The sequence below is a fragment of the Gossypium arboreum genome, chromosome 5 (assembly GCF_025698485.1).
Source record: "Gossypium arboreum isolate Shixiya-1 chromosome 5, ASM2569848v2, whole genome shotgun sequence".
In the NCBI taxonomy this organism is placed as follows: domain Eukaryota; kingdom Viridiplantae; phylum Streptophyta; class Magnoliopsida; order Malvales; family Malvaceae; genus Gossypium; species Gossypium arboreum.
In genome coordinates, this window is record NC_069074.1 from 35,702,400 (window position 1) to 35,729,987 (window position 27,588).

Here is a 27,588-nt window from a genome sequence, read left to right on the forward strand (position 1 = left end):
ATCCGGACTAGGATCCGAAGGCATTCGTGCGAGTTAATAAATCCGGGCTAATCCCGAAGGCTTTGTGCAAGTTACTAAACCCGGGTTAAGTCCCGAAGGTATTCGTGCAAATCGCTATAACCGGGCTTCGTCCCGAAGGCATTTGAGCGAGTCTTTATATCCGGTTAAATTCCGAAGGTACGTGATTCTAGAATAAGCAATCTTGCTGTAAAATTTCAGTTAATGCGCTTGAGAAAAATTCCAGCAATGAGGTATGTTCATATGAGCTTGAATCAGTTGATTCCCTTCGAATAATATTTGCTCAGTCGAGTAATGAGTTTCCGGTATGTGACTAAGGTGATCCCTTATGTATGATCATAGGGGTTGAAATGTGAAATGAGTATGATATTGAGAGTTTGTACATATGAAATTATCCGTTAGCTTTATGAATGCTGAGTTTTTGTTGTGCTGGAATTTCTTGCTCAAACTTACTAAGCATAAATTGCTTACTCTGTTTCCTCTGTTTCTCTGTCTTATAGATTTTGCTCGTTAGCTATCGGATTCGGGATCCTTGAAGTCGAAGTCATCCACACTATCAAAGCCTCCATTTTGGTATAATTTTGGTTGAACTTTGAAATGGCATGTATAGGACTACCCTCGGTTGTTTTCAAGTGTTTTTGTGATGTATATGTGTACGGCCATGCGAAAATGGTTCGTAAAAGTGGAGTACGGAATTAGACCATTTGTGGTTTGTAATTTATATGGTTTCATGATGATATTATGGATTGGAATGGGAGTGTTGGTTATTACATGATCAGCCATTGGAATGGCTAAATATGATCATAGGTGGACCTATGTATGACTAGACTATAGTTGGTCCATGGAAACTACAAAATAGGTACGGCCTACCTTAAAAACAGATGCTGCCAGTTGCAGCGATGTGGATGTGAAAAATCACCAAAATTTTTAGGAAGGGTATTAAATTGTGAATAAATTATGTAAACGAACCTTGACGAGTCTATTTTCATATGAAAGTAACGAAACGATCATATGAACAGTATATCGAGAGATATTAAAGTTCTCGTGAGACAGGGCCAGAACGGTTTCTGGGTCCCCTAACGCGACTTTGAAAATTTACTATAAATTATCCAGAAAGAATTAGAAGTCATGCCTTATATTTGAAGATTCCATTTTGAGTCTAGTTTCATTAGAAACAAACGACACCAGTATTAAAGCCCTGTACAGAGAGATATTCAAGTTGTAACACGCGAAGGTCAGCGTAGTCGACCCCTGTAACATGGGTGACTTTAACTAATAAACTGTACCAATTGGCCTGACCAAAAATTCTAGAAATAAATCCATGGATGGATATATGAGTCTAAATTCAGGGAAAATTTACGGAATCAGTTTCCGAGTTTTGAAACTCAAGATATGATTTTTAAGGCGACGGTGACGCATTTTTCCAGCCTGTCTGGAAATGCCAAATTGGTCGGTACTTTAAGAGGATTTGTCTCGTTAACCCCTCGTGTCCGACACCGGCGATGGTCTCGGGTTCGGGGTGTTACATTTTTGTTTGTTACCTTCGAAATAAATAAATGAGAGGTATCTTTTTTGTACCTACCTGACCATTTTCATGCATCTCATTGTATGGTTTATTTGAATAATAAATAGTAAAATGACATACTCTAAACAAAAGAAAGGTTGAGCATTACTCGGATGAGAATTCGATAAGTACGAGGCCTCAAAGTAAGGACAAAGTTCAACAGGGGGCAAAAGAGTGATATCTGAGAAACACAGATTACTCGTAAAGTTGGAGAATAAGTACAAAGCCTGAAGAGAAAGTCAAGAATCGAAGTAATGAATGCAGATCACCACAAAAATCGTGACGAAAAGAGATATGTGACAAACAAATCCAAGGCGCATAGCATAATCATGTAGGCATACAAGCATTTAAGACAAGCATGTGCATATCATGATAACATCATGCATGATGTATACAGGTACTCTAGCAGAGTGAGAGGTTTTGATGATATTTATACTGGATCAAGGAAAAAGACATCTGAAGTTCCATCAGATGATATGTTTTGGTATCCTGATATTTTTATTTCTGTTTTTCAAAACAATCAACTCATATTGCGAGAGGTGAGTTGAGCCTCGGGTCACGCACCGAGGTATTTTCAATTTCTATTTTTCAAAAAAATCAACTCATATTGCGAGAGGTGAGTTGACCCTTGGGCCACATACCGAGATATTTTCAATTTCTGTTTTCTAATTTCTGCTTTTCAAGAAAATCAACTCATATTGCGAGAGGTGAGTTGAGCCTCGGGTCACATGCTGAGGTATCTTTAATTCCTATTTTTCAAAAAATTAACTCATATTGCGAGAGGTGAGTTGAGCCTCGGGTCACACGCTGAGGTATTTTTAGTCTTTATTTTTCAAAAAAAAATCAACTCATATTGCGAGAGGTGAGTTGAGCCTCGGGTCACACGCTGAGGTATTTTTAGTCTCTGTTTTTCAAAAAAATCAACTCATATTGTGATAGGTGAGTTGAGCCTCGGGTCACACACTGATGTATTTTTAATTTTTTTTACTTTTTTTCAAAAATTAACTCATAATCCGAGAGATGAGTTGAACGTCAATTTGTATGCCGAGCTATTTTCGATGTTTGTTTTTATAAAGAATAATTATTAGAGCTAATCGAATATATAGATTTTGCTTCCCTGAAGTTGCAGTGAAGCAGGTTGAAATTACAAGTCTTATCTCCATGAAGTTGTAGTGGAACCCTGAAGTTGTAGTGGAGCGGACCGAAAGTATTAGACCTTATCTCCCTGAAGTTGCAGTGAAGCAGCGAAGTAGATCGAAGCTAAGAACCTCATACCCCTAAAGAAGCGAGCAAAGTGAAGCTACGAGTCATATCTTTGAAGTGGCGGAAATGTGGATCAAAGCTATAAGATGTGGTGGATTGGAACGAAGCTACCTAAAGAAGATGAGTGCCAAAGAAGTTAATACTCAATAAGACCGGGCAAAATTGGCCTTTTTTTATGTCTTGCTCTATTCCCGTTACACGATAATGAGCAAAGAGGGGCAGCTGTTGTAGGCCAATTTTGACCTCATGCATAAAACCCACACCCATTTTAAACCCATTTAACCCAATACATTAAAACCCAATACAATTACCCCAAAAACTAAAAGCCCAATCAGCCAAACCCAACAACACCTAATCCTAGCCCAAACAAATACAAAACAAAAAAAAGAAAAGAAAAATCAGAATTTTCAAACCCTAGGTGCGCCGCACCTAGGGCCTTCTGCCCTCAACCTCCCTCTACCACCACCACTGTGGCCACCATCCTTTTGCACCTGCAAAAAATAAAGAAAGAAGTGACAGCAATAATAAAAATTTCTTGTAAAATGGCTATATAAAAGCCTAGAAATCGGTTTGTAAAAAAAAAAAGATTTTTGGAAATAAAAACAAATTTATAGGAAGCATTGAATATAAAGAAAAAAGATAGATTCAAATATCAAACGGAAATCTCCATAACAAATTCGGAGAAGAAGCAAGATCTACAAAGAAAAGGTTGCCTTTTTTCTTTTTATCTTGTTTTCTTTTTTTCCAAGCTATTCATAAACGCATGTATATTTTCTCAATTTTTCCTCAAAAAAAATCAGTAGAATATAAAGAATAAAAAAAATATATATATATACCTTTTTGAAATTTTCGGCCACCGTGCGCGGTGGCCGGCGACGGACGACAACGGAGGTGCGGTGGCCCACCTAGCCGAATTTTGGGTTTACCCAGAGAGAGAGGGGAGAGCCTTCAAACTTTTTTTTTTTTAAAAAAACACCAAAAAATGAAAATTTTAGAAAAAAAATTGAATTTATAAGCTTCATGAAACGACGTCGTTTTGGACTTGAACCCCAGTGCCAAAACGACGTCGTTTTATCCCTTTGCCCATGCACCGACTCGATTCGACCCGACTCGCCTCAGGATCCGCGTGTTTTCAAAAGAGGGGCTAATTCCGCTTTTAGCCCCTCCGCTTTTTATCGCTTTGAAATTAGATTTTTTTCATTATTTATAATTTAGCCCTGTAATTTATTTTGCTCTGCAATTTGGTCCCCCGTGCTGCTCTGCGTTTTGAGGGGAAGTAGTAATTTTTGTTTTGGTCCTTTCAGATTACGCGCGTGTTGCATTTTGATCCTTTTCCCTTTATTTCTTTTAAATTTGCCCCAAAACTCTGTTTTTAGTTCAATTTTAGTCCTTTCTTGTTTATTTTATTTTCTTTATTAAATATTATTATTATTATTATTATTATTATTATTATTATTATTATTATTATTATTATTATTATTATTATTATCACTATTATTATTATTATTATTATTATTATTATTAGTGTATATTTTTATTGTATATGTATATGTATATATATTTATATATAGTATTATTTTTATTACTTTATTTTAATATTTTTATTATATTTGCTTTTTTGTATTTCATATTATTATTATTATTATTATTATTATTATTATTATTATTATTATTATTATTATTATTATTATTATTATATATTAATGTATATTTTGATTGTATATGTATATGTATATATATTTATATATAGTATTACTTTTATTACTTTTTTAATATTTTTATTATATTTGCTTCTTCTTTTTTGTATTTCAATATGATCACTATTATTATTATTATTATTATTATTATTATTATTATTATTATTATTATATATTAATGTATATTTTTATTGTATATGTATATGTATATATATTTATATATAGTATTATTTTTATTACTTTATTTTAATACTTTTATTATATTTGCTTTTTTGTATTTCAATATGATTACTATTATTATTATCATTATTATATATTAGAGTATATTTTTTATTATATATGTATATGTATATATATTTATATATAGTATTATTTTTATTACTTTGTTTTAATATTTTTATTATATTGGCTTTTGTATTTCAATATTATTACTATTATTATTATATATTAGTGTATACTTTTTCTTATATACGTATACGTATATGTATATTTATCTATAGTATTATTTTTTATTATTTTATTTTAATATTTTTATTATATTTGCTTTTTGTATTTCAATATTATTACTATTATCTAGAGGTGATCATGGGCCGAGCGGCCGGGTTCGGGCAGACCCAAATAAAATTTTAGGCCCGTCTACTAGGCTCGGGCCGGCCCGCCTGTAAATATGGGCCTAAAATTTTGCCCAAGCCTGGCCGAAATAAAATTACTAAGCCGAGCTCGGCCCGGCCCGGCCCATATTAATTTTTTTTCTTATTTCATTAAATAAAAAATTTAAAAATATAATAAATCAAATATATTTAAAATATTAAAATAAATATTAAAATAAATAAAATAATACTAAAACAATTTTAAAACAATACACAAATTAACAATATAATAAAAATAGTTATATTAAAATTTAAAATAATTAAAAATAAAATAAAAAATTATATATTAATATATAATTGGTCTGGGCAGGCCGGGCCCGGCCAAAAACTCTTACTCGAGGCCCGGCCCGCTTTTTAAACGGGCCTCGTTTTTGCCCAAGCCCATTTTTCGGCCTATATTTTTACCCAAACCCTCCCATTTTTTAGGCGGGCCTTGGCCGGGCAGCCAAACCCATGATCACTCTACTATTATCATTATTATTATTAATATTAGTGTATATTTTATTATATATGTATGTATACGTATATATATTTATACATAGTACTATTTTTAATTACTTTATTTTAACGTTATTATTATATTATATTTTCTTTTTTTGTATTTCATTATTATTGCTAGTTTTATTATCATTATCATTATTATTAACATATACATACACATGTGAATCTTTCATGTACATATTAGTATTTTCTATTATTATTACAAATATATTATTTCTTTGTTTATATTATTAGAACATTATTTTTATTATAATTTCTTTATTGTGAGTATTATTGTATTTTTATTCTAATATTGTATTTTAATATTTTTCATTAATTGTATCATTGTTTGCATTATTTATAAATTTTATTGCAAATGATATTATTATTTTTAATTTCAATAAATAAGGCAACGTATCGATTTCAACACTAAATCGCTGATTTCATTGCTATGTTAGGTGGATATCATTGGCTAGTGTTAAAAACGAGATGTCCTTCTAAAAAACTAAAAATTTCAAATTCTCGTATTTCAATTGGATCACGATTAAATATTAAATTAAACTTGTATTTTTGAGAATTAAGACAACGCGTGTTTAACAAGATACCAATTTTGGGCGTCGCGAGGGTGCTAATACCTTCCTCGTGCGTAACCGACTCCCGAACCCTATTTTTCTCTGGATTTTCGCGTAAACCCAAATTCGACCTTCATTTTTGTTCAAAAATAAATTTTCTTTTTAAAAAAAAAAAGAGGATTTATTAGGTGTCCGATCTCACCTAGAAAAAAGATTGGTGGTGACTCATTTTCTCTTTAAAACCTGAATTCTGTTCTCAAATTTTCAAATAATCACCTCAACTAGCGACCAAAGCAAAATTTTTACGTCGGAACACAACCATTATGATTTCTTAATAAAGCGTAGAGCCAAAAAATTTTCTTTTTCAATCCTATTACATTGGTTCCAAACGTAAGGAAGGTAGTGGATTCCATCCATTTTTACTATTGAGTTCTGACATGGTTAATAGAGTAATTATATAGTAAAATTTAATTTCACAATTTTGATAGTTTATATATTCATAAATTTTAAAGGATTAAATTAAATTTTTATCATTTGAGGGTAAATTATAATTTTATTATTATTAATTTAAAATTTTATAAATTATAAAAGGTTTAAATAGAAAATTTTCTATTTTAGGGTGTACCTCGTGCTAAAGTAACAATATTTAAAAATTAAAAAGTCCTAAAAGCAAATAAATTTTTATACTTATTTAACAATCGAAAGAATTTTTATATTTATTTACAATTTTAAAATAATTATTTTGTTTCATTTTTTTCTATTACATGGAAATCCACGTTTGCAATAAGGACAACTAAACGTGCCGCATCATATTCACCTTACTTTAGTCGCGACAGTAAACGGTTGGGTAGCATTTTTGTAAACACATGAAACATTAGTGGCATATTTGTAAGTTTCAAAAGGTTGATTGCAAACATTCATGTTAAAAAAAAATTAGTGGCATCTAGTGTAATTTTTTTATTTCAAAATGTTACTTAAATAAAATTTTTAAAAATAATTAATAATGTTAATAATTAAATTTGAATTTTAGAATTTAAAAATAAAGAATTAAATTTTAAAAATAAAAATATAGAAACTAATTCTAAATTTGTAAGGAGTGTATTACTTATAAAATATTTTTCCTTAAAAAAAGGAAAAAAAAACACACACACAGAGGAAAAAAGAAACCCAATTTAACATATTATTTATTATATGTTCCCGACAAACTTATGAAAATAATTATTCTCGGTTACCAACAAACTTGCCTGCTGAAAACCGTTAATCAAGCAATCAGAAGTTAACAATTATCAACAAATTAACACTTTATTTCTCCATCTTTCATCTTCTCCTTCAATTCTTACCTTCGAGTACCAGACATGGCGGGTGCCTCAGTTGGTGGAGCTTTTCTCTCGGCAGCTCTTCAGGTTCTGTTCGATAGAATGGCTTCTCAAGGATTCCTGGATTTCATTAGGGGAAAGAAACTGGAAAAGGGATTGGTGAAGAAACTGAAGCCAACGTTGATGTCTGTTAAGGCTGTGCTGGATGATGCTGAAGACAAACAGATTACCAATCCAAATGTCAAAGATTGGGTTTCTGAGCTTAAAGATTCTGTTTATGACGCAGAGGACCTGGTCGATGAAATTGCTACTGAAGCACTTCGAACCAGGTTGGAAGCTGAGGATGAAATTGCTTCAACGAAGGTAATTCGCGTTGTTTCGTCTTTCAATCCTTTCAGTAGAGGCATGGAATCTAAGCTAGAAGATGTTCTTGAGAGGTTAGAATCTCTAGTCAAGCAAAAAGAAATTCTGGGTTTGAAAGAATATTGTAGAGGGGAGAAGGCATTTCAGAGACCTCCTGCAACTTCTTTAGTGGATGAATCTGGTGTTTATGGTAGAGACAATGAAAAAGAAGCAATAATGAAGTTGTTGTGCTTAGAAAATGCTAACGGAAATCAGCTGGATGTGATACCTATAGTGGGCATGGGCGGGGTTGGTAAAACCACCCTAGCACAATTGGTCTACAATGACAAGAGAGTGGATGAATGGTTTGACATCAAAGCATGGGTGTGTGTTTCTGACGAATTTGATGCTTTCAGGGTAACCAAAACCATTCTTGAAGAGATCACTTCTATCTGTGATAGTAGTCAGAATCTAAATCAGCTTCAACTTAAACTAAAAGAGAAGCTGTTGGGAAAGAAGTTCCTATTTGTATTGGATGATGTTTGGAATGAGAAATATGTTGATTGGGAAGAGTTGAGAAGTCCTTTCTGTTTCGGGGGGAAAAACAGCAAGATTGTTGTAACTACTCGCAATGAAAGTGTAGCATCCATTATGAGGACAGTTCCACCTTATCATCTTAATATCTTATCCGATGAAGATTGCTGGGAGTTATTTGCAAAACATGCATTTGTTGATACAAGCCCGAGCATGCATCCAAATTTGACAGCAACCGGTGAAGCAATGGTCAAAAGATGCAGAGGCCTCCCCCTTGCAGCAAAAGCACTTGGAGGTCTTCTACGGTGTAACCTGGATGTTGATGAATGGAATAAAATATCAACCAGCAACCTGTGGGACATTACAGATGGTATCCTTCCTGCACTAAGGTTAAGTTATTATTATCTTCCTTCACATTTGAAGCGTTGCTTTGCATATTGTTCACTTTTTCCAAAAGACTATGAGTTCAAGAAAGAAGAACTCGTCCGATTGTGGATGGCTGAAGATCTTTTATTGAATTTCAAGTCAAAAGAAGAGATGGAAGAACAAGGTAAAGAGTACTTCAAAGATTTAGCATCAAGATCTTTTTTTCACCAGTTAAGCTTAGATAAATCTTGTTTTGTCATGCACGATCTAATTAGTGATTTAGCTAAATCTGTAGCTGGGGAGTTCTTCTGCAGATTGGAAGGTTGTGATAATTTATGTGAAATAAATCAGAAGGCACGTCATTTATCCAATGTCCAAGAAAATTATGATGTGAGAAAGAAATTTGAGACTTTACCTAAAGCCAAAGGGCTGCGCACATTCCTAAGCTTAAAGTCTTTGCCTTGGCATTCTTATGTTACCAACAAGGTAATGCATGATTTGTTGTCGAAATCAAGGTTGCGGGTACTTTCTTTGGCTAAATATTGTAATATCAATGAAATACCCAAAGAAATTAGTAAGTTGAAGCATCTGCGAAGTTTGGATCTGTCAGGATCTTCAATTAAAAGTGTGCCTAATTCTTTAAGTACGTTGTATAATCTGCAAATGTTAACTTTGTTTCGTTGTAGCAACCTTGTTGAACTGCCTAAAGATATGGGGAGATTGATCAACATGTATTATCTCAATATCAGGGGAACAATGTTAGCAAGGATGCCAAAAGGAATAGGCAAGTTGAAAGATCTTCGAACATTAACAAATTTTGTTTTAGGTGAGCAAAATGGTTCAAGCATCGAAGAGTTGGGAAAGCTCAAGCACCTACATGGACAACTTGCCATTTCAGGTCTAAAAAATGTTGCATGTGCTAGGGATGCCAAAAGTGTCAATTTGAAGGACAAGATGAATCTTAAGGAGCTGGAATTTATATGGAAGAAGCATACTTATGGTAGTGAAGTACTTGGACAATTTGAGGCTGATAAAGAAGTTCTTCAACAACTGGAGCCTCATACAAACTTGGAGCATCTTGTAATTGGTTTTTATAGAGGCACAAGATTTCCAGAATGGGTGGGACATTCTTCATTCTTAAATGTAGTATCTGTGCACTTAAGAGGTTGCAAATTTTGCCACTCCATGCCACCGCTTGGGCAATTATCATCATTGAAATCTCTCTCCATTTCTGAATTTAGTGCGGTAGTAAAAGTCGGTGATGAGTTCTATGGGAGTGATCATGCTTTGACTAAACCATTTGGTTCTCTTGAAAATCTGAGATTTGAGGATATGCCGGAGTGGGAAGAGTGGTTTTGTTTCAAAGTTGAAGCTTTCTGCCTTCTCCAAGAGCTTAGCATAATAGATTGTCCCAAGCTAACTAAGAATATACCGAAACACCTCCGGTCTTTAACGAAACTGGAGATTAGAAATTGCGAGAATCTTCAAAGCTTGCTTCCAAGGACAACAAGCATTCGCCAACTTAATTTACGGAGATGTGATGCACTGCGATTGGAGCCATTGCCTTGTGGGCTTCAAAAGTTGCAAATTCGAGATTTGAATATTGATGATTCCATGTTGGAGAAGATGGTGCAACACTGCAGTCATCTAAAAAAGTTAGCTATGTTGGATTGTTCTAAACTCAAAATCCTTCCTGAAGGTAAGCTACCTATCACTCTGAAAGAATTGAACATTGAAAGGTGTCCTGTCTTGGATTGTTCAAAGATCCTCTTGTATACAGCTCTTGAATCCTTGATGATAGAAGGCAAGTGTCATAAACTGGAGTCTTTCCCATTAGGATCAATGCCTATGCTAAATTATGTTTCTATTTGGGAATGTGAAGACTTGAAGTCAATCTGTGCATCAAATGGCTCTCACCAGCGTCTCTCACGTCTCAACTATCTGCATATCTACCATTGCACTAATTTTACATCTTTGGAAATTGAAGATGAATTATCTGCCACCAATTTGACCTCGCTTACACTTTGGCATTGCATGACTTTAAAGTCATTGCCTGAGCAAATGCGCTCCCTTTTCCCATCCCTTGAGCACCTGTCAATACGATATTGTCCAGAGATAGAGTCATTTCCAGAAGAGGGTTTATCCTCCAAATTAAAAACTATTGAAATCGGAAGAACTGACAAGCTAATTGCTAGCATGATGAGGAGAGCATGGGGTTTGCGAACACTCCCTTCACTTAGAGGTTTTGAACTCTCAGGTGCAGAATTAGAGATGGAGTCTTTTCCAGATGAACATATGTTGCCATCTTCTATAGCATCTCTCACCATCTCTGATCTTCCAGATCTAAAGTTTTTGGACAATAAGGCCTTTCAACACTTCACCTCTCTTTTTGAGTTGATTATCGACAGCTGTCCAAAGCTCCAATCCATGCCGGAAAAGAGTCTCCTTACCTCTCTTTCTTATTTGTCCATTAACAATTGCCCCTTGCTGAGAAAACGTTTCAAAAAGAAGAAAGGCAAAGATTGGCCCAAGGTTTCCCACATCCCTGTCATTCACAATCATGGAGAGCTCATCATATAGCAAGACTCAGAAGCTGTGTGTCATAAATGTATCCCTGTGCCATTATTAAAGCAGCCAAACTCAGGTACACCATTTTCTTTTCTTTTCACTACTTATTGTAGTGTTTTACTTAATTATTTTTCCTTTCAGAAATTCTTAACCGTTGAATACTGTATTCTCATCCTAGTTAACTTTTTTTGACTTTGTTATACTATTTGCTGTGAATTGCACGTGTTGTTTATTTTTACATTTCTTTTCTCCCACAAACACAGTTTTGTTGTCAGTATTGCAATAATTATCTTATTGTTGTAGTAATTTCATGATTTTGTTCCAGAATTTGATCAGTTCAGCTTCATGCTGTTAAAAAATTTTCCGCTTTACTATAATTACCTGATCAAGAGGTTCCCAATATCTAGTGGCAGCAGCTGTTGTGTTTTGATCTGCCTCCAAAAATGCACTGCTTTCTGTGAATAATTGTAATTCAAAGAGATCCTACAATAGCTTTTATCATCCGGCAAGTGTTACTAGGATGATCACGTCTTGTTGGCAGCCTCCAGGCGTTGATATGTTGATTTTTAATTCGGATGTCTTTTCCATTGGTAATCAGGGCATGCAGATTGTGGTGGGTTCTCACGAACCATGAGGGGGTTTTCTTTGCAGTGTTCTCGTACCCCTTTGGGATTTGCAATGCTGATGAAGCTGAAGTTGGGGCAATCAGGGCATCAAGGTTGATTGATGCTTAATTTTCCTGCAAATTGTTTTCTAGCCAGCCTGCACCCTTCGTTTGCAAATTTAATTCATGATTCCCCTGCAAATGAAGTTCCATTTACATGACAATGCAGGATCTCAAGTTTCAGTCCCAGAAGTACCTGCAAAAAAAATTTCAATGCTTCGAAGGTTTGGCATCAAGCTCTGTGTACTTGGTTTCGAAGAGGTGCAATGATGAAGTGGTTAAATTTCAACTTTACAAAGAATAAGGATTTCCGAGCAAAGGCTTACATTGTTCGTACACATTGATTGGGATTTATACTAATCCGAGCACTGTTCGTTTTTCTTGAAGTAATTATTTTTGACACTGGAATCCATTGTATATTGAGATGATAGGTTATGATCAAGCATTTGGATGGCAAAGAAAACAACTACTAACCATTGGTGTCTATGTGTTGCAATTGGATATTCCAATTTTGTATTTATATAAATTATGATATATTAATCATTTGTATCATATAAATATAATGGCATTCCGTACTCTTCTTTTCTTCAAGGTGTCATTTCATATGCTAGGTTTTAATTATTTTCATATCATTTCATCTTTTGTGGACACATTATAATTTTTGTGTAGTTTCCAATCAAGTTTCTGTTACAAAATATGATGAATTAATATATCGATCAATTTTTTTTGCTTTTACTTTCTTGACTTTGCTGCAAAATTCAAGCAAATTTGATGCTTTCTTTTTCATTAATTTATATATAAAAACAAAGTCAAATAAATTCATAGCTTTAACACCGAAAGCAAGTAAAGCACAATGGCTTACAACTATTAACTTTATTTCTCTTAATTTAAAGTGAAGTCGGGTTAACCCTGCTATTTCTTTTACTTTATATTCTCCACATTCATAAACTTCGAATAATGATATATAAATAGTATAGTAAATTTGAAAAGTAGTAAAAATTAATATGATTAGCGAAAATAATTCTCTCAAATGATAAAGTATTGTGTATTTTTAGGACCCTTACAAAGATTAAAGAGGTCCTGAAAAAGAAAGTAATGATATTTTATTTATGAACATTTTTATGTAATTTTTGATTAAAAGTTAAAATATATTGTATTCTTTTATCAGAACAAGTTTTTATACTCTTTATACATTTTGAAATTTATTCCAATATTTATATTTTCAAGAATTTAGTTTTTTATTTTTTGAATTTAAAATTTTAAGTTTAATACTTAATACCATTAAAATTCTTCTTCTAAGTTTGATAAGTTTGATGGTGTGATATCTTGAAATTTAAAAAAATCTACTCTATAATTATGTAATAAAAAAACATATTTAACAAAAATTTTCAGGATGTTAACATTTTTAAATTTACATTAACATTTTAATTAAAATTAACTAATAATATCATAAAAGTTGAGATTATGAAGAAAAAATTTTAAATATAAAGATTCATCTCAAATTTCATGTAAATTGGATCACAGGTCATTTTACAAGTCCCGTTTGCAGTGATGAAGTTCTTTCATCTTTATTGAAATTAAAGTATTTCAAGTTAAAGCATTCCCCCTCTCATCTTCATCTCATATTCTCACTCTTGCTCTCCTCTTTTCTATTTGCTTTCACTTTCACTTACTTTCTTCTGTTTCAAATCCTTCATCTCTGCAACTTTCTTCACTTTGAGTTTACGCACTTTCTTTTCCATTATTTGCAATTACTTCCTTTTCATCTTCCTTTAAACCTTTCTTTGCAAAAAAAAAAAAAAAATGGCTATGGTGGGTGAAGCTTTTCTCTCTGCTTCCATTGAGGTGCTGCTTGATAGGATTGTTTCTGGAGATGTTCTGAGGCTTATCAAAGGAAAGAAACTTGAACCTGTGCTGCTGAAGAAACTGAAGCCAACCTTGATGTCGGTGAAAGCAGTGTTGGATGATGCTGAAAATAAGCAGATTACCAACCCAAGTGTCAAAAGTTGGACTGATGAACTCAAAGATGCTGTTTATGATGCCGAGGACCTCCTGGACGAGATCTCTACTGAAGCTCTTCGGAACAAGATCGAACCCGAATATCGAACTACTGCTATGAAGAAGGTTAGTAGCTTTCTCTCTTCTTCCAATCCTTTCAAAGATGGGATGCAGTCCAAGTTGGAGGAGATCCTTGGGAGACTAGACTACCTACTCAACCAAAAACAGATTCTGGGTCTGAAAGAAAACTATAAAGGAGAAAAGGCATTTCAAAGAAGGCCTGCAACTTCTTTGGTTGACGAGTCTGATGTTTATGGCAGAGATGATGAAAAAGAAGAAATAATGAAGTTGTTGGATCCTCAAAATCTGTCTGAAAATCAGATAGCTGTGGTTCCCATTGTGGGTATGGGCGGGCTTGGCAAAACCACCCTTGCCCAATTGATCTACAACGACCCCAGAGTGGATAAATGGTTTGACCGCAAAGCATGGGTGTGTGTTTCAGAGGAATTTGATGCTTTCAATGTAACCAAAACCATTCTTGAAGAGATGAAATGTAGCTGTGATGGAAACCAGAACTTAAATCAGCTTCAACTTAAACTCAAAGAGCAGCTGTCGGGAAAGAAATATCTAATCATTTTGGATGATGTTTGGAACAAGAATTATGTTCATTGGAAAGAGCTTGCAAGTCCCTTCACTTCTGGGGCCAAGAATAGCAAGATTATTGTAACAACACGTGATGAAAACGTTGCAGCAATCATGAGGAACGTGATAAGAACTCAAAGAGAATACAATAGAGAAACGTAGAAGAGGGAAGAATTAAGAAGAGAAAATGAGAGAGAGAGAGAGAGAGAGAGAGAGATATCAAAGAAACTGCTCAATATTTTTCATAACCGTTTCCCACACACAATCTATGCTTTAAAAGAAGATAGCAGCTAAAGAGGACGTGGCACCAGCAGTTGTGCAAAATGCCCCGTTTCAATAAAACTATACGCACCGTTTCACTAAACAATCCAAACAGAAATTAACGTCGTTTTCCTAATCATTATTTTGCCCCATAACAAATACCGCCACCAAGAGAAAATCCTTGTCCTCAAGGATGGAATTGAGGAAACTTTGTCTGTAGCATGGACAGAGACTCCCATGTAGCGTCTTCTGGAAAAGAGTCGACCCATTCCACTAAGACCTCTGTCACTGCTTGATTACCCTTTTTTACAATCCTTCTGTCCACAATCCGCACAGGTTCCTTTTGCATGGCGCCATGATGATCATGTAAAGGTAGCTGAGTTTGAGCTGGCTTAGAACCGATATGTTTCTTCAATTGCGACACATGGAAGGTAGGGTGTATGCGAGAACCCGGAGGTAACTGTAGAGTGTAAGCTACAGCTCCTACTTTCTTGAGCACCGGAAAAGGTCCAAAATACTTGGGGGATAATTTCTGATTAAGCACCTTGCGCACTGTTTGCTGTCTGTAAGGTTGTAGGCGTAAGTACACGAGATCACCAACACTGAAACTCCTTTCTGAGCGATGCCTGTCAGCAAAATGCTTCATACGAGCACAAGCCCTCTTCAAATGGAAATGCAACAACTTCCTGGCAGCCTCCTTTGCCTGCAGACTGCGGTCTACTACAGCTACGAATAAGACCCCAGCTAAGTAAGGCATATGGGTGGGGGGTGGTTGGCTGTAAATTGCTTCATATGGAGTAAGTTGGATAGAAGAATGAAAAGAAGAATTGTACCACCATTCAGCAAGAGGAAGCCACTGAGACCACTGCGAGGGTGTTTCACCAGTCATACATCGTAAGTAATTTTCGAGGCACCTATTCAAGACCTCCGTCTGACCATCTGTTTGAGGGTGGTAGGCCGTGGACAATAAGAGTTTGGTTCCCACCTGTCGAAATAACTCCTGCCAGAAGGTGCTAACAAAAATTTTGTCCCTATCGGAGATGATGGCGTCGAGCATACCATGAAGCTTATAGACATTGTTGAGGAATTCTTGAGCCACTTCCTTTGCTGTATAGGGATGAGATAGAGCCACAAAATGTCCATATTTAGTCAGATGATCTACCACCACTAATATAGAATTTTTCCTGTTCGAATTCGGTAAGCCCTTAATAAAGTCTAAACTAATGACAAACCATGCTCGGTCGGGAACTGGTAACGGCTGTAAAAGTCCCGGATAAACTACTGTTTCACCCTTGCAGCGCTGACAAACTAGGCATTCTCGAATCCATTGTTTAACATTGGTGGTAAGACCTTTCCAATATAACAACCCAGTTAAACGCTTCCTAGTGGCATGTATTCTGAGTGTCCGCCTACAGCACTCGCATGGAAGTGCTTAAACAATTCATGTCGAAGCTGACAGTCCTTTCCAACAACAATTTTCCCTCGCCTGCGCAAAAAGCGGCCATCCCATGAAAATTTTTGGTGCTGAGTGCCTGAATGTTGAACCTCTTGTATTATTCTTTTAAGCTTATCATCAGCCTCATATGAACGTTGCACTTGAACTAACAAGTCCGAGATAACAGAACTCGTTGACAACTGAAAGAGTTGGCCCTGGTCTCGTTGAGGTTGTCTAGATAGTGCATCAGCGGCTCCATTATTAATTCCCATCCTGTATGAAACCTCAAAGTCGTAGCGCAGCATCTTAGCCATCCAACGTTGCTGAAAAGGAGTGACAGCCACTTGATTCGACAGAAATCGTAGACTCTGATGATCCGTACGTATCTTGAAATGTCGTCCTACCAAGTAAGCATGCCATTGTCTCACGGCTAACAAAACAGCCAACATTTCTTTCTCATAAATTGATAAAGCCTGGTGCCGAATTCCTAAGGCTTTACTGAAATATGCCACTGGTCTCCCTTGCTGTTGCAACACAGCTCCAACCCCCGTCGCACAAGCATCAGTATCAACAGTAAATTCGAGCTGGAAATTTGGAAGCACTAAAACCCTTGATAAGAACTCAAAGAGAATACAACAGAGAAACGTAGAAGAGGGAAGAATTAAGAAGAGAAAATGAGAGAGAGAGAGAGATCAAAGAAACTGCTCAATATTTTTCATAACCGTTTCCCACACACAATCTATGCTTTAAAAAAAGATAGCAGCTAAAAAGGACGTGGCACCAGCAGTTGTGCAAAACGCCCAGTTTCAATAAAACTATACGCACCGTTTCACTAAACAATCCAAACAGAAATTAACGTCGTTTTCCTAATCATTATCTTACCCCATAACAGAACGTTCCAACTTATCGTTTAGATGTGTTATCAGATGATGATTGTTGGAAGTTATTTGCAAAGCATGCATTTGATGGTTCAAGCCCCACCAAGCATCCAGATCTGATGGCAATCGGGGAAGCAATTGTTAAAAGATGTGGCGGTCTCCCTTTGGCTGCAAAAGCTCTTGGAGGCCTTCTGCGTTGCAAACCAGATGCTAATGAGTGGAAGAAAATTTTACATAGCAATTTTTGGGACATTCCAAATGATGCAACTAATATTCTTCCAGCGTTAACATTGAGTTACCATTATCTTCCTTCGCATTTGAAGCGATGTTTTGCTTATTGTTCAATTTTCCCTAAAGATTACGAATTTGAAAAGGAAGAACTTATTCAATTATGGATGGCTGAAGGTCTTTTAGAGCTTCCCAAAGACAATGGAGATCTGGAAGAACGGGGTACCGAGTACTTCAAAGATTTAAGATTGAGGTCATTCTTTCAACAATCTAAAGGAAAGAAATCTTGTTTTGTCATGCATGATCTAATTAGTGACTTGGCTAAATCTGTAACCGGAGAGTTCATTTGCAGATTGGAAGGTAGTGGCGGTGGTTCTTGTGTAATAACCGAAAGGACCCGTCATTTGTCTAATGTCCAAGAAGAATATGATGTGCGACAAAAATTTCAGAGTTTAGCTAAAGCAAAGGGTCTGCGTACTTTCTTAAATACAAAGCCAGTCTGGTACTGCTCATTTGTCAGTGATGTGCTAATGCATGATTTGATGGTGAAATCAAGCTTACGAGTGCTTTCATTGGCTGAGTATAGAAATATCAAGAATTTGCCAGAAGATATTGGTAATCTGAAGCATCTACGAAATTTGAATCTCTCAAGAACTAAAATTAAAAAGTTGCCAAACTCTTTGTGTACATTGTATAATTTGCAAGCATTAAAATTGCGTGGATGCAGGGACCTTGATGAGCTGCCGAGAGACATGGAGAGATTGATCAACATGCTATATCTTGATATCAAGGGAACAAAGTTAGCAAGGATGCCAGAAGAAATGGGTAGGTTGAAAGATCTTCAAATAGTAACAGATTTTGTTTTAGGCTGTCAAACTGGATCAAGAATTAATGAGTTGGGAAAACTCAAGCATTTACGTGGAAGACTTTCCATTTCAGGACTAAAAAATGTTGCAAGTGCCATGGATGCCAAAGATGCCAATTTGAAGGATAAGGTGGACCTTAAAAAGTTGAAGTTGAGATGGGGTAAAGATGATGATATTGATGGTGATTCAAGGCATGATAGAGAAGTACTTGAACAACTAAAGCCTCATACAAATTTAGAGCATCTTGTTATTCAAAGTTACAAAGGTACGAGATTTCCGGAATGGGTGGGGCATTCTTCCTTCTCAAATATAGTATCTTTGGGGTTACATGCTTGTAAATTTTGCATATCCTTACCGCCGCTTGGCCAATTATCATCTTTGAATTCTCTCTCCATTTCCGGTTTGAGTGGAGTGTTAATAGTTGGTGATGAGTTCTACGGGAATGGACAAGCTTCAACTAAACCATTTCAATCTCTTGAAATGCTAAGCTTTAAGAATATGGCCGAGTGGGAGGAATGGTATTGTTGGAGTGATGATGCTTTCCCTCTTCTACAAGAGCTATCCATTAGAGATTGTCCAAAACTAACTAAGTCTCTTCCCAAACACCTCCCTTGTTTGAAGAAACTGGAGATTGAAGATTGTGAGAAGCTTGGAGGCTTGCTTCCAACGGCACCAAGCATTTTGGAACTTGAGTTACAGAAATGCAAAGCATTGCAGTTGGAGCCATTGGCTTGTGGGCTTCGGGAGTTGGACATCGATTACTCGGATATGGATAATTCCGTATTGGAACAAATGTTGCAACGATGCACACTTCTTGAAAAGTTATGTTTGTCGGGTTGTTCAGAAATTAGATCCCTTCCTGAAGTTAGGGTGCCCATCACGCTGAAGCGATTTAGCATCTTTTCATGTGAAAACTTGGAATCTTTCCCATTAGGATCGTTGCCTATGGTAAAGCATGTTAATATTTGGGGATGTGAAGACTTGAAGTTTATCAGTGCAGCTTCAGAGGGCTCTCACCACCAGCATCTCCATTATTTGGATATACGGTTTTGCCAAAATTTGATATCTTTTCAAATTGAAGATGGATTATCTGTCACCAATTTGACCCGACTTTGGCTTTTTAGTTGCGGAAGTTTAAAGTCATTGCCAGAGCAAATGCAGTCCGTCTTTCTATCCCTGGAGGTTTTGGAAATAGATGATTGTCCAGAAATAGAGAGGGTTCCAAAAGAGGGTTTGCCCTCCAAATTAAAAGAAATTAGAATCTCATGGAGTGATAAACTAATTGAGAGCTTGATTAGGAAAAGGGAATGGAGTTTGCATACACTCCCTTCTCTTACATCTTTAAATATTTGGGATTCAGAAGTAGAAATGGAGTGTTTTCCAGATGAACATCTGCTTCCCTCTTCTCTTACATCTCTCGATATCTCTAGTCTTCGAAATCTAAAGAGTTTAGGGTATAAGGGGTTTCAACACCTCACCTCTCTTTGCAATTTGTCAATCTACAATTGTCCCAAGCTCCAATCCATGCCGCCAAACATGCTCCCTCCCTCTCTTTCTCGTTTGTGCATTAAAAATTGTCCTTCGCTGAAGGAACATTGTGAAAAGGATAAAGGTAAAGATTGGGCCAACATTTCCCACATCCCTGTCATTGTAATTGATGAACAAGTCATCATATAGAAGGGGCAGTGACTGAGAAAACAAATGTTCTGACGCAGGTATTTCCATTCATTTTTTACTTTCATGACAAATGTATTTTTATTTTTATTTTAAAAAGAATTAGATCTGCAAAATATGTTGAACTTAAGGAAACATGTTTTGATAGTCATCCAAATGAAGGCTTTTTGTTTGGACATTAATTGGATCATCTTAGAATCCAAAAGGTAATTAAGGTTATTATTATTATGGGGAAGTTGGGATCATAAATGTGGGTGATTGGATAATTTCCAATCGCAGCTTTGCGTGAATGAGCTTCAACTTGGTTGTAAAATGTAAAGGGATTTTTAGTTGAATCATTTTGGCTTTCAACTACTGCCCATGTTTACTCCCACCTTATTTTATTTCTCTTAAATGTTTTTGAACACACTCTTAACATACAGCAGGCTCAAATTTCTTCTGACAATCTTGTGTTAGCTACCATGATCCGCAATCATGCCATCAACCTCAAATTCCCCATATTCAGAAATAGAGATGGAGTGTTTTCCAGATGAACATCTGCTTCCCTCTTCACTTATATCTCTCAGGATCTCTGATCTTCCAAATCTAAAGAGTTTGAAGTATAAGGGGTTTCAACACCTCACCTCCTTTTGCAATTTGTATATCTCACTGCCCCAACCTCCACTCCATGCCGCCAAACATGTTCCCTCCCTCTCTTTCTCGTTTGTACATTAAGAGATGTCCATTGCTGAAGGAACGTCGTGAAAAGGAGAAAGGTAAAGACTGGCCCAATATTTCCCACCTCCCTTTATTTGAATTGACGGTCAACTCATTATATAGAAGGGGCAGTGACTGAGAAAACAAATGTCCTGCCGCAGGTATTCCATTCATTTTCATTGACCCTCATCCTTTCTTTTTCTTCACTAATTTATTTCTTGATTCCTTTACTTTCATTACAAAAGTACTTTTTCCTTTTTTTCTACAGACAGAAACTTAAGAAATGAATAAGTAGATGGAACTTGGGATCATAAATGTGGGTGATTTGTGGGTTAATTTCCATTTCCATCTTTCTGTAAATTGGAGTTCATGGATTCTGATTTGACTGCATTTTGAGGGACTATTTCGCGATATGCACAAGGTAAAAAGGTCGAGATTTTGCTCAGAATCATCATGGCCATAAAGATATGGATAGCTAGCTACCTGATTCAATTTGGTAATTTTCATGCAATACATTTTGTGTATGTCAATTAAAAGCACTTTTTCTTCACCATTTTTAAACATTTCTTGTTTTTGTCAACCTTGTATGCATTGCTAGGTGAGCTTGAACTTTGTATGGTTGGGATAATAAATATTGATGCTTCTCTCATTAGTTTCCATAATACAGAAACAGAGTCATTTGCGAAATGGCAGACCTGCAATCAATGATCTTCAATGGTTGTGCATTGTGTTCTTGAGCTGATAAAGAAGCTTTGAAATCAGTACATCAATGGTTCCTCGGATTTTCGAGCACTATAAAGGTCAATAACAACAAGAACTGCGGTTAGTTTCCAGGCTATCCAACAGAATGCATGAAAACAGATATTGAAATGCTTTTCTGATGCATATTGTTTTTCCTTTCAGCAATCTTGTGTTAGCTACTCTGATCCACAATCATGACAGGCATCAACCTCAAATTTCTTGGAATCTTCCTGAAGACTTTCTATCAATGCGTTTCTTGTAGTGTTCTAAGCTAAAAAGTTGAAGTCCTTTGTTTCAACTTTTATAATGGATTAGAAATTTTATCTGTCAATAATTGATTATCATATATCATAACATGATCTTCTCATTCACAATCACCTCTTTGTTAACTCCTAACATTATTCTCTTCTTTACGTGATATATGCTATTTAGTATGTTTTTCCTTTTGAATTCATATGGCATACAAAGGTTGAGTTGTGCATTTTTTCCCCCTTTACTCAAAAAATGCAAATTAGACCCTAAATTCATATGGTGCATTTTCTCTATAATCTAATGTATAAGGACTAATTTGCTCATTTTTTCAGTAGAGGAAACAAACTACAAAACTTAGATTTAGGTTGGGAGAGACTGATGAACTTGGTCTCAAAGCTTCAGGTCTTTTCTCTTTCAAATGCTTACATGTTCATACTACCTATATTACTTGGGCTCAAGTATGAAACTGTGAATACAGGTACGTGTCTGACACGGGTATGCTCTATTATTTTCCTCAGATTTTCATATATTTAGAGAATCATTGAAGGATCATATTCCCGTATTTGTGTACAGATATGCATCTAATGTTGGACATGGTTTCTTGAAGAACGGAAGCAACTTAGATTTGAGGTATATCTCATCACTTGCTTCCTGGTGATTGAAGACATCGATGCAAATTTCAGTGTATTAGTACTATTTATTTGAGTTCCGTATTGGATCTAACATGAAAGTTTGCTTCGTCTTGAAGGTTTTGCGCCATGAAAATGTCAACTGGTCTTCTGCTGGCTTCAGCAGGGGGTTGAATGTCTTTGTAACAAGTTGGTCGAATTTTTGGATTGTGAAAGCAACATGGAGGATGATCTTATATTGTTAACTCTTCACATCGGTTTATGATTCGAAGATTGTTCTTTTCAGAACTGTCCAAGGTCCATAACAATCACCATCCACCTTCAAAAGACCATGCCAGTGCCAAGCAAGTCTTTTTCGAACATTAAAGAGCTATTTTATTCGGGCTCAAATGTAATTGTCGGATATGAATACATGCCCAATCAAGAAAAAAGGTGGAAGAAAGTCCATTTCAAACACATTGTATTGCAGATTTTGAAACTGAATTGCTAATGTGATTGAATTTCAGATGTCTATTCTGGGTTCTTATTCCATACACACAATTTTGCTAGCAATTTCAGTCTCTGTTTAATTGTTAATTTCTTGTAAGCTTATGCCTAAATTAGTCTCCAAAAAGTAGTTGACATGGTTGGAGGTTTTAAGAACATACGAAACCATAACATACATCTACATCTCCAGACTGAAATGCCCAGTCTCGGATGTGGATTTGTTATATGTACTATATCAATATATTCAAGTTTGGGGTTTTTTCTTCATTTATTTGAAGAATATTGAAGAATATATTTATACGGATAAAAACAGCTGCTCTCCAACAGAAACAGACAAAAGAAAAGCCCAATCTGACAGCAGGAAAACAGTGCAATTCAATGTTGATTAATGTCTGCCCAATCTAACATAGGACCCCACGACCTCTAAAGCCTGTTTAAAATATCATTTCCTGAAAAATCCTGAAACAGGGTTTTAAATTTTATAGATTCACAAATAAAACAAACAATTCCTTTCTTGCAATGACTTCTCAATCATTCACCTTAAGCTTCTCTCCATCTCTTAAGACTCTGATAAATTCCAATTTTTCAGGAGACTGTTTACCTTGTTTCTCAGTATCCTTCTCGAAAAAAACCCCTTGTTCAAGCTTTGGGTTTTGTTTGAAGAGAAAAATATTGGGTTTTAATGAGAAAATTAATGGGTTTGGAGGGAACTTTGGGATCTTTAGTGCTTGGAGAGAAGAGGGGCAATTGGAGGAGTTGGATGATGCGCCATTGACAGTTGAATTACAGCAAATTTGCAGTGAGAGTCAGTTCGATAGAGTCATTGCAGAAGCTCAACAACTTGAGGAGTCTTTGATTATACTGTGGTATGTATATTTCTGGGTTGTTTATAATATGGTTTCTTGGGTTTGTTTTGATTTGGTACGAATTTGTCTACTTTTTGTTGTTTGTTGAATCGGAGAAAGTCAAATTTTCCCAGGAAAATGTCGATGCTTGAAAGTTTTTGTTGAGAATCTGATTTATTCATTAAATCAATTCTTATTCCCATTTAATGTGAGTATTTAGATAAATCTTTTCCCAACCCTTAAACTTCATCCGCCATATTTAAACTTATGGTATCTCCAGTTCCAAACATGGATTTTTCCCATTTAATGAGATTGATCAACATTATGTGGTTTGTTTACAAAGAACGTGAAGGGGAAATAACTAGATTGCTCCCACCCTTCATTCTTGAATTGCCCTGTGATCCTTAAAATACATAGAAGTACATTAAAAAGTTGAATATAGATGCATGCATACCTTTGTACAACTACACATACCCTTATTGGACACTTGCACTCCAATCCGTGTAATATAAAAAATAGATTAAAGTTGGAGATATTCTGCCATTCCTGTCCTGGTAACGTGGCTTAATGTAGATGAGACTGAAAAACAAGTAGAGCTTTTTGGTTGTTTGCTATTGATTCAAGTTGGCTGGAAAATTTTATTGCTATATTCAACCTTAAATTCTCATCTATGATGTTACTTACACCTAGATGAAGAATACGTTAACTTGGACTCAGTGTGAACGTTAGATACAGGTATATGTTCAACTTTCTTTATGCTTCAAGTTTTTTCCATGTATTTGAAGGATCCTTGTTGGCTCATATTCCTTACCAATATCCATAGGTGTCAAATATGGGTGTTCAAAACAGATAATTTAAGAAAGATAAAGAGTTGGAAGGTATTATTGTTTCAAAGCTTAATTGTTATTTTGAAAACTACCAATACAGAATGTTGAGTTGAATTAATGTACAAAAAGCTTCTCCTCTTTGCAGAATGCAGATCAACATATTTTAGCACTTGATTTTCTTAGTAATGTATCAAGTTTGATCGTAAAACAAAGTGATTTGAACTTGTAGGATGGCAAGCTGGTGCAGAAAGTGTATATATTTGAAACCAAAATTGGAAAAGTTGGCAGCTGATTACTATCCAAGGTCAGCTAAATTCCATTTTAAATCAGCAACACTATTAATCTGATCTATCGCAACGAACCTAGTGTAGCTTCCTTGTTTCTCAAATCATTTTGGTGTATGTTACTTGAACTCTATTTTTCATGAAATATCTTTGTCCAATGTACATTCAAACGTGGATATGGGGATATAGCTCTCCAAGGACATTCTAAAAACCCTCCAAATATGTGGAAAAACCTAGAAAAATGCTGAACATATCCATATAGGACATTTTATATCCGACACTTGCCCCCGAGTTTGAGTAACATAGATTCAGGTATAGTTACTATTCTGTTCCTGCACATGTATTTGGATGTATAATTATTAACTTACCTGTAAAAAGGAGTATACTTGTAGATTTTTGGCATAAGCTGATAAATACCTTGATCAACTTCATCCATCTCCTTGTTAAATTCAGTATCTTGTATAAGTATTTAAATCTCCCTGTTCTGCCTTTAATTTGAAGTTAGTTAGGGGAGCCGAATCTTTTCTGACCATTCATTTGGACCAGGGTCTCTCTCGCCTCATTTAGTGAAACAAGTTGCTTTCTAATTGTTCCAGAGAACTAGCAAACCAAAAAGTTCATTCTTAGTTTGCAACTAATTTGGAGGAATTCAGCATCTCATGATCTCATGATGTTCATTCACACGGCTTATTTCTTCTAATCCTTGTTACCACATATGATCGATGATGAAGTTGAGCAACAACTTATCCAGATTCATATAAATTAAGGGTTCAGATTGTGAGCCCTTGACTTGTTTAAGCACAGCTTTGCATTGCTTCCTTCATGTGGAACATCAGGCCATGAACTGATCCTTCTCCTTAGATAGTCCGCAAAAGCTTGCAATTAGTCCATCTTTCTGGCTTGTTGATTAATCCGGAGATGTCTTTCCCATTAAAGTACAAGGAGCAGAGTGGGAATCTCGTAGTGCCTAACTTTGAAGTTTAAACTTTTGATTTATGAATTTGTTGCATGCTGTTGCCTCTGAACTTTGCAGTATTTTCTAGGCTACTTAAATGCTTCAATTCATCAGTTCCTTTTTTTTTTTTTTTCAATTTTCCTTTTGTTTGTTGCTTCTACATCCCCAGATGATCCAATGGCTAAAAATTTATGCCGGAATTCTGCAATCTCATATGTATAAAAAATAGTCCTTATCATGTAGGTTTTGTTTCTTGTCTGAAGTTGTTCATGTATGAAATCGAACAAGCTAGCTTGGTGATTAAGGACGTTAATCTCCTTTTGAATGGTTCTTGCAGATTGCGATTTTACTGTGTAGATGTCAATACTGTTCCGCACAACCTTGTTGCTCGGGCCGGAGTCACTGTAAGTGTCACATAACTCTGACATCTGTCAGCTCAATAATTATGTTTTGAACTGTCTGTTGTCAATACAACTATGTTTTCTGTAGTTAAAACACCGAAAAATCACTCAAATCTTTGGCGTAATGTAACAATACAAAAAAGCAATTGCCTGTAATCTTGAAAGTCACAGTTGCCAAACTTGTTCTTCAATCCTTTGGGTAGAATAGCATTAGATTCTAAAGTCATGTATCCTACAACCTCTATTACTCTGACTTCATTTTTTCCTTTGAAATGCTCGTCTCATTTCTGGATATAGATATGGGATATGATTCTCCAAGGACCCCTAAAATACATGGAAAAACTTAGAAGAAACTGCACACACCTATATAATACATACATGTACCCAACATTCACACCCAAGTCCGAATGATATAGCCTACAACCGTTTTTATATGAGCTCTTAAACAGAGATAGAAAAGCATCTAACATTTGAAAACTCATGTTACGAAGACAGCGATCATACCCTTGAATGTTCATGGCATTTTCTTGTTTCAACACTTACCCACTATGAGTTCAAAGGATCTCTTCTAATACATGCATGATTTGTTTTATTAACAAAAATTATGAAATTATGATTAGACTGAACTGATTACTCCTTTATGCATGTTTCGATTCATCAACAACTCTGCAGAAAATGCCAACGATACAGGTTAGTATCAATTCCTTAATAAATCAAAATTTCTACCTTGATTTCTATGTTATCAAAAAACCCGTGTCCAGCACATATATGGATACAGGTACGAGGATATGACCTACAAAAGCCCTCCAAATACATAAAAAACTCGAAACAAAAATTGAACATACTTATCTCAGATATATGCATCTGACATTGCACCCGAATTCAGGTCACATTTATTTTCCTAGAGATCCGCCTTGGCACTTTAGCAAAGTAACATTCAGCTGAACTTTAAGATAGTTTGATTTGCTTGCAGTCTTGAATACATTGGTTTTTAATCTAATAATGGTGTTTATTACAGTTATGGAGAGATAGCAAGAAACAGGCTGAGGTGATTGGTGGCCACAAAGCATATTTGGTTGTTAATGAAGTACGCCAAATGATCGAAAACGAATGTACCGCATGAGTGATAGCACTCCTTTTTAAAGAAAAATTGAGTGTACGTTACATACCTTATCTGGTACTCATTTCTGAATCCGAGTAACATAGGAAAAATTTTGATCATATACTTCAATTTATTTCTCTTTTAATGTCTTCAAATATAATGCCATGAATTGCTTGTGATTATAAGGATGCCATGAATTCCTCAGAGACTTAAAATCTGCAGATTCGCCTTTGAAACTTTTTGTTCTAGCAAAAGCAGTATACAGGTTTACATTGTGTTTTGTTTTTGTACTAGTACGTAACGATATCAATGTGTTCTGTTGTAATATTTTTGGTTTATCAATGTGGATAATAT

The 27,588-nt window shown here is 35.4% G+C and overlaps 4 protein-coding genes across 8 annotated transcripts; all 4 read left to right on the forward strand.

Moving 5' to 3' along the window:
- Positions 1-7,381: 7,381 nt before the first annotated feature.
- On the forward strand, positions 7,382-12,597 carry LOC108450479 (putative disease resistance protein At3g14460). Of its 2 annotated transcripts, XM_017748126.2 has the most exons (3): positions 7,382-11,446; positions 11,969-12,088; positions 12,204-12,597. In XM_017748126.2, the coding sequence occupies exon 1, from the start codon at positions 7,600-7,602 to the stop codon at positions 11,380-11,382; it is 3,783 nt and encodes a 1,260-aa protein (XP_017603615.1). In that variant the 5' UTR covers positions 7,382-7,599; the 3' UTR covers positions 11,383-11,446; positions 11,969-12,088; positions 12,204-12,597. The 2 variants fall into 2 exon arrangements, with proteins under 2 accessions (XP_017603615.1, XP_017603616.1); XM_017748127.2 differs by lacking the exons at positions 11,969-12,088; positions 12,204-12,597 and adding an exon at positions 11,696-11,942.
- A 958-nt stretch (positions 12,598-13,555) lies between these two features.
- LOC128292935 (putative disease resistance RPP13-like protein 1) lies at positions 13,556-15,016 on the forward strand. Its single transcript, XM_053027929.1, has one exon. It carries the CDS (start codon positions 13,838-13,840, stop codon positions 14,834-14,836), a length of 999 nt encoding a protein of 332 aa, XP_052883889.1. The 5' UTR covers positions 13,556-13,837; the 3' UTR covers positions 14,837-15,016.
- A 1,859-nt stretch (positions 15,017-16,875) lies between these two features.
- Positions 16,876-21,830, forward strand: LOC108452815 (putative disease resistance protein At3g14460). The gene is made up of 6 exons (XM_053027540.1): positions 16,876-16,884; positions 17,263-20,057; positions 20,442-20,873; positions 20,981-21,208; positions 21,380-21,534; positions 21,616-21,830. The coding sequence occupies exons 1-2, from the start codon at positions 16,876-16,878 to the stop codon at positions 20,017-20,019; spliced, it is 2,766 nt and encodes a 921-aa protein (XP_052883500.1). The 3' UTR covers positions 20,020-20,057; positions 20,442-20,873; positions 20,981-21,208; positions 21,380-21,534; positions 21,616-21,830.
- Positions 21,831-23,217: 1,387 nt separating this feature from the next.
- Positions 23,218-27,419, forward strand: LOC108450685 (thioredoxin-like 3-2, chloroplastic). Of its 4 annotated transcripts, XM_053027931.1 has the most exons (6): positions 23,219-23,686; positions 24,722-24,796; positions 26,069-26,135; positions 26,805-26,822; positions 27,019-27,062; positions 27,151-27,419. In XM_053027931.1, the coding sequence occupies exons 1-6, from the start codon at positions 23,340-23,342 to the stop codon at positions 27,182-27,184; spliced, it is 585 nt and encodes a 194-aa protein (XP_052883891.1). In that variant the 5' UTR covers positions 23,219-23,339; the 3' UTR covers positions 27,185-27,419. The 4 variants fall into 4 exon arrangements, with proteins under 4 accessions (XP_052883890.1, XP_052883891.1, XP_017603906.1 ...); XM_053027930.1 differs by lacking the exon at positions 27,019-27,062 and having other exon boundaries at positions 23,218-23,686; positions 26,805-26,910; XM_017748416.2 differs by lacking the exon at positions 27,019-27,062 and having other exon boundaries at positions 23,230-23,686.
- Positions 27,420-27,588: the final 169 nt, after the last annotated feature.

Excerpts from the sequence above, each read along its gene's own strand:
- LOC108450479 (XM_017748126.2), top strand. The coding sequence starts at position 7,600 with ATGGCGGGTGCCTCAGTTGGTGGAGCTTTTCTCTCGGCAGCTCTTCAG.
- LOC128292935 (XM_053027929.1), top strand. The coding sequence starts at position 13,838 with ATGGCTATGGTGGGTGAAGCTTTTCTCTCTGCTTCCATTGAGGTGCTG.
- LOC108450685 (XM_017748416.2), top strand. The coding sequence starts at position 23,340 with ATGACTTCTCAATCATTCACCTTAAGCTTCTCTCCATCTCTTAAGACT. Across the intron at positions 23,687-24,721 it reads GAGTCTTTGATTATACTGTG|GATGGCAAGCTGGTGCAGAA; the intron begins GTATGTATATTT and ends TTGAACTTGTAG. Across the intron at positions 24,797-26,068 it reads GCAGCTGATTACTATCCAAG|ATTGCGATTTTACTGTGTAG; the intron begins GTCAGCTAAATT and ends TGGTTCTTGCAG.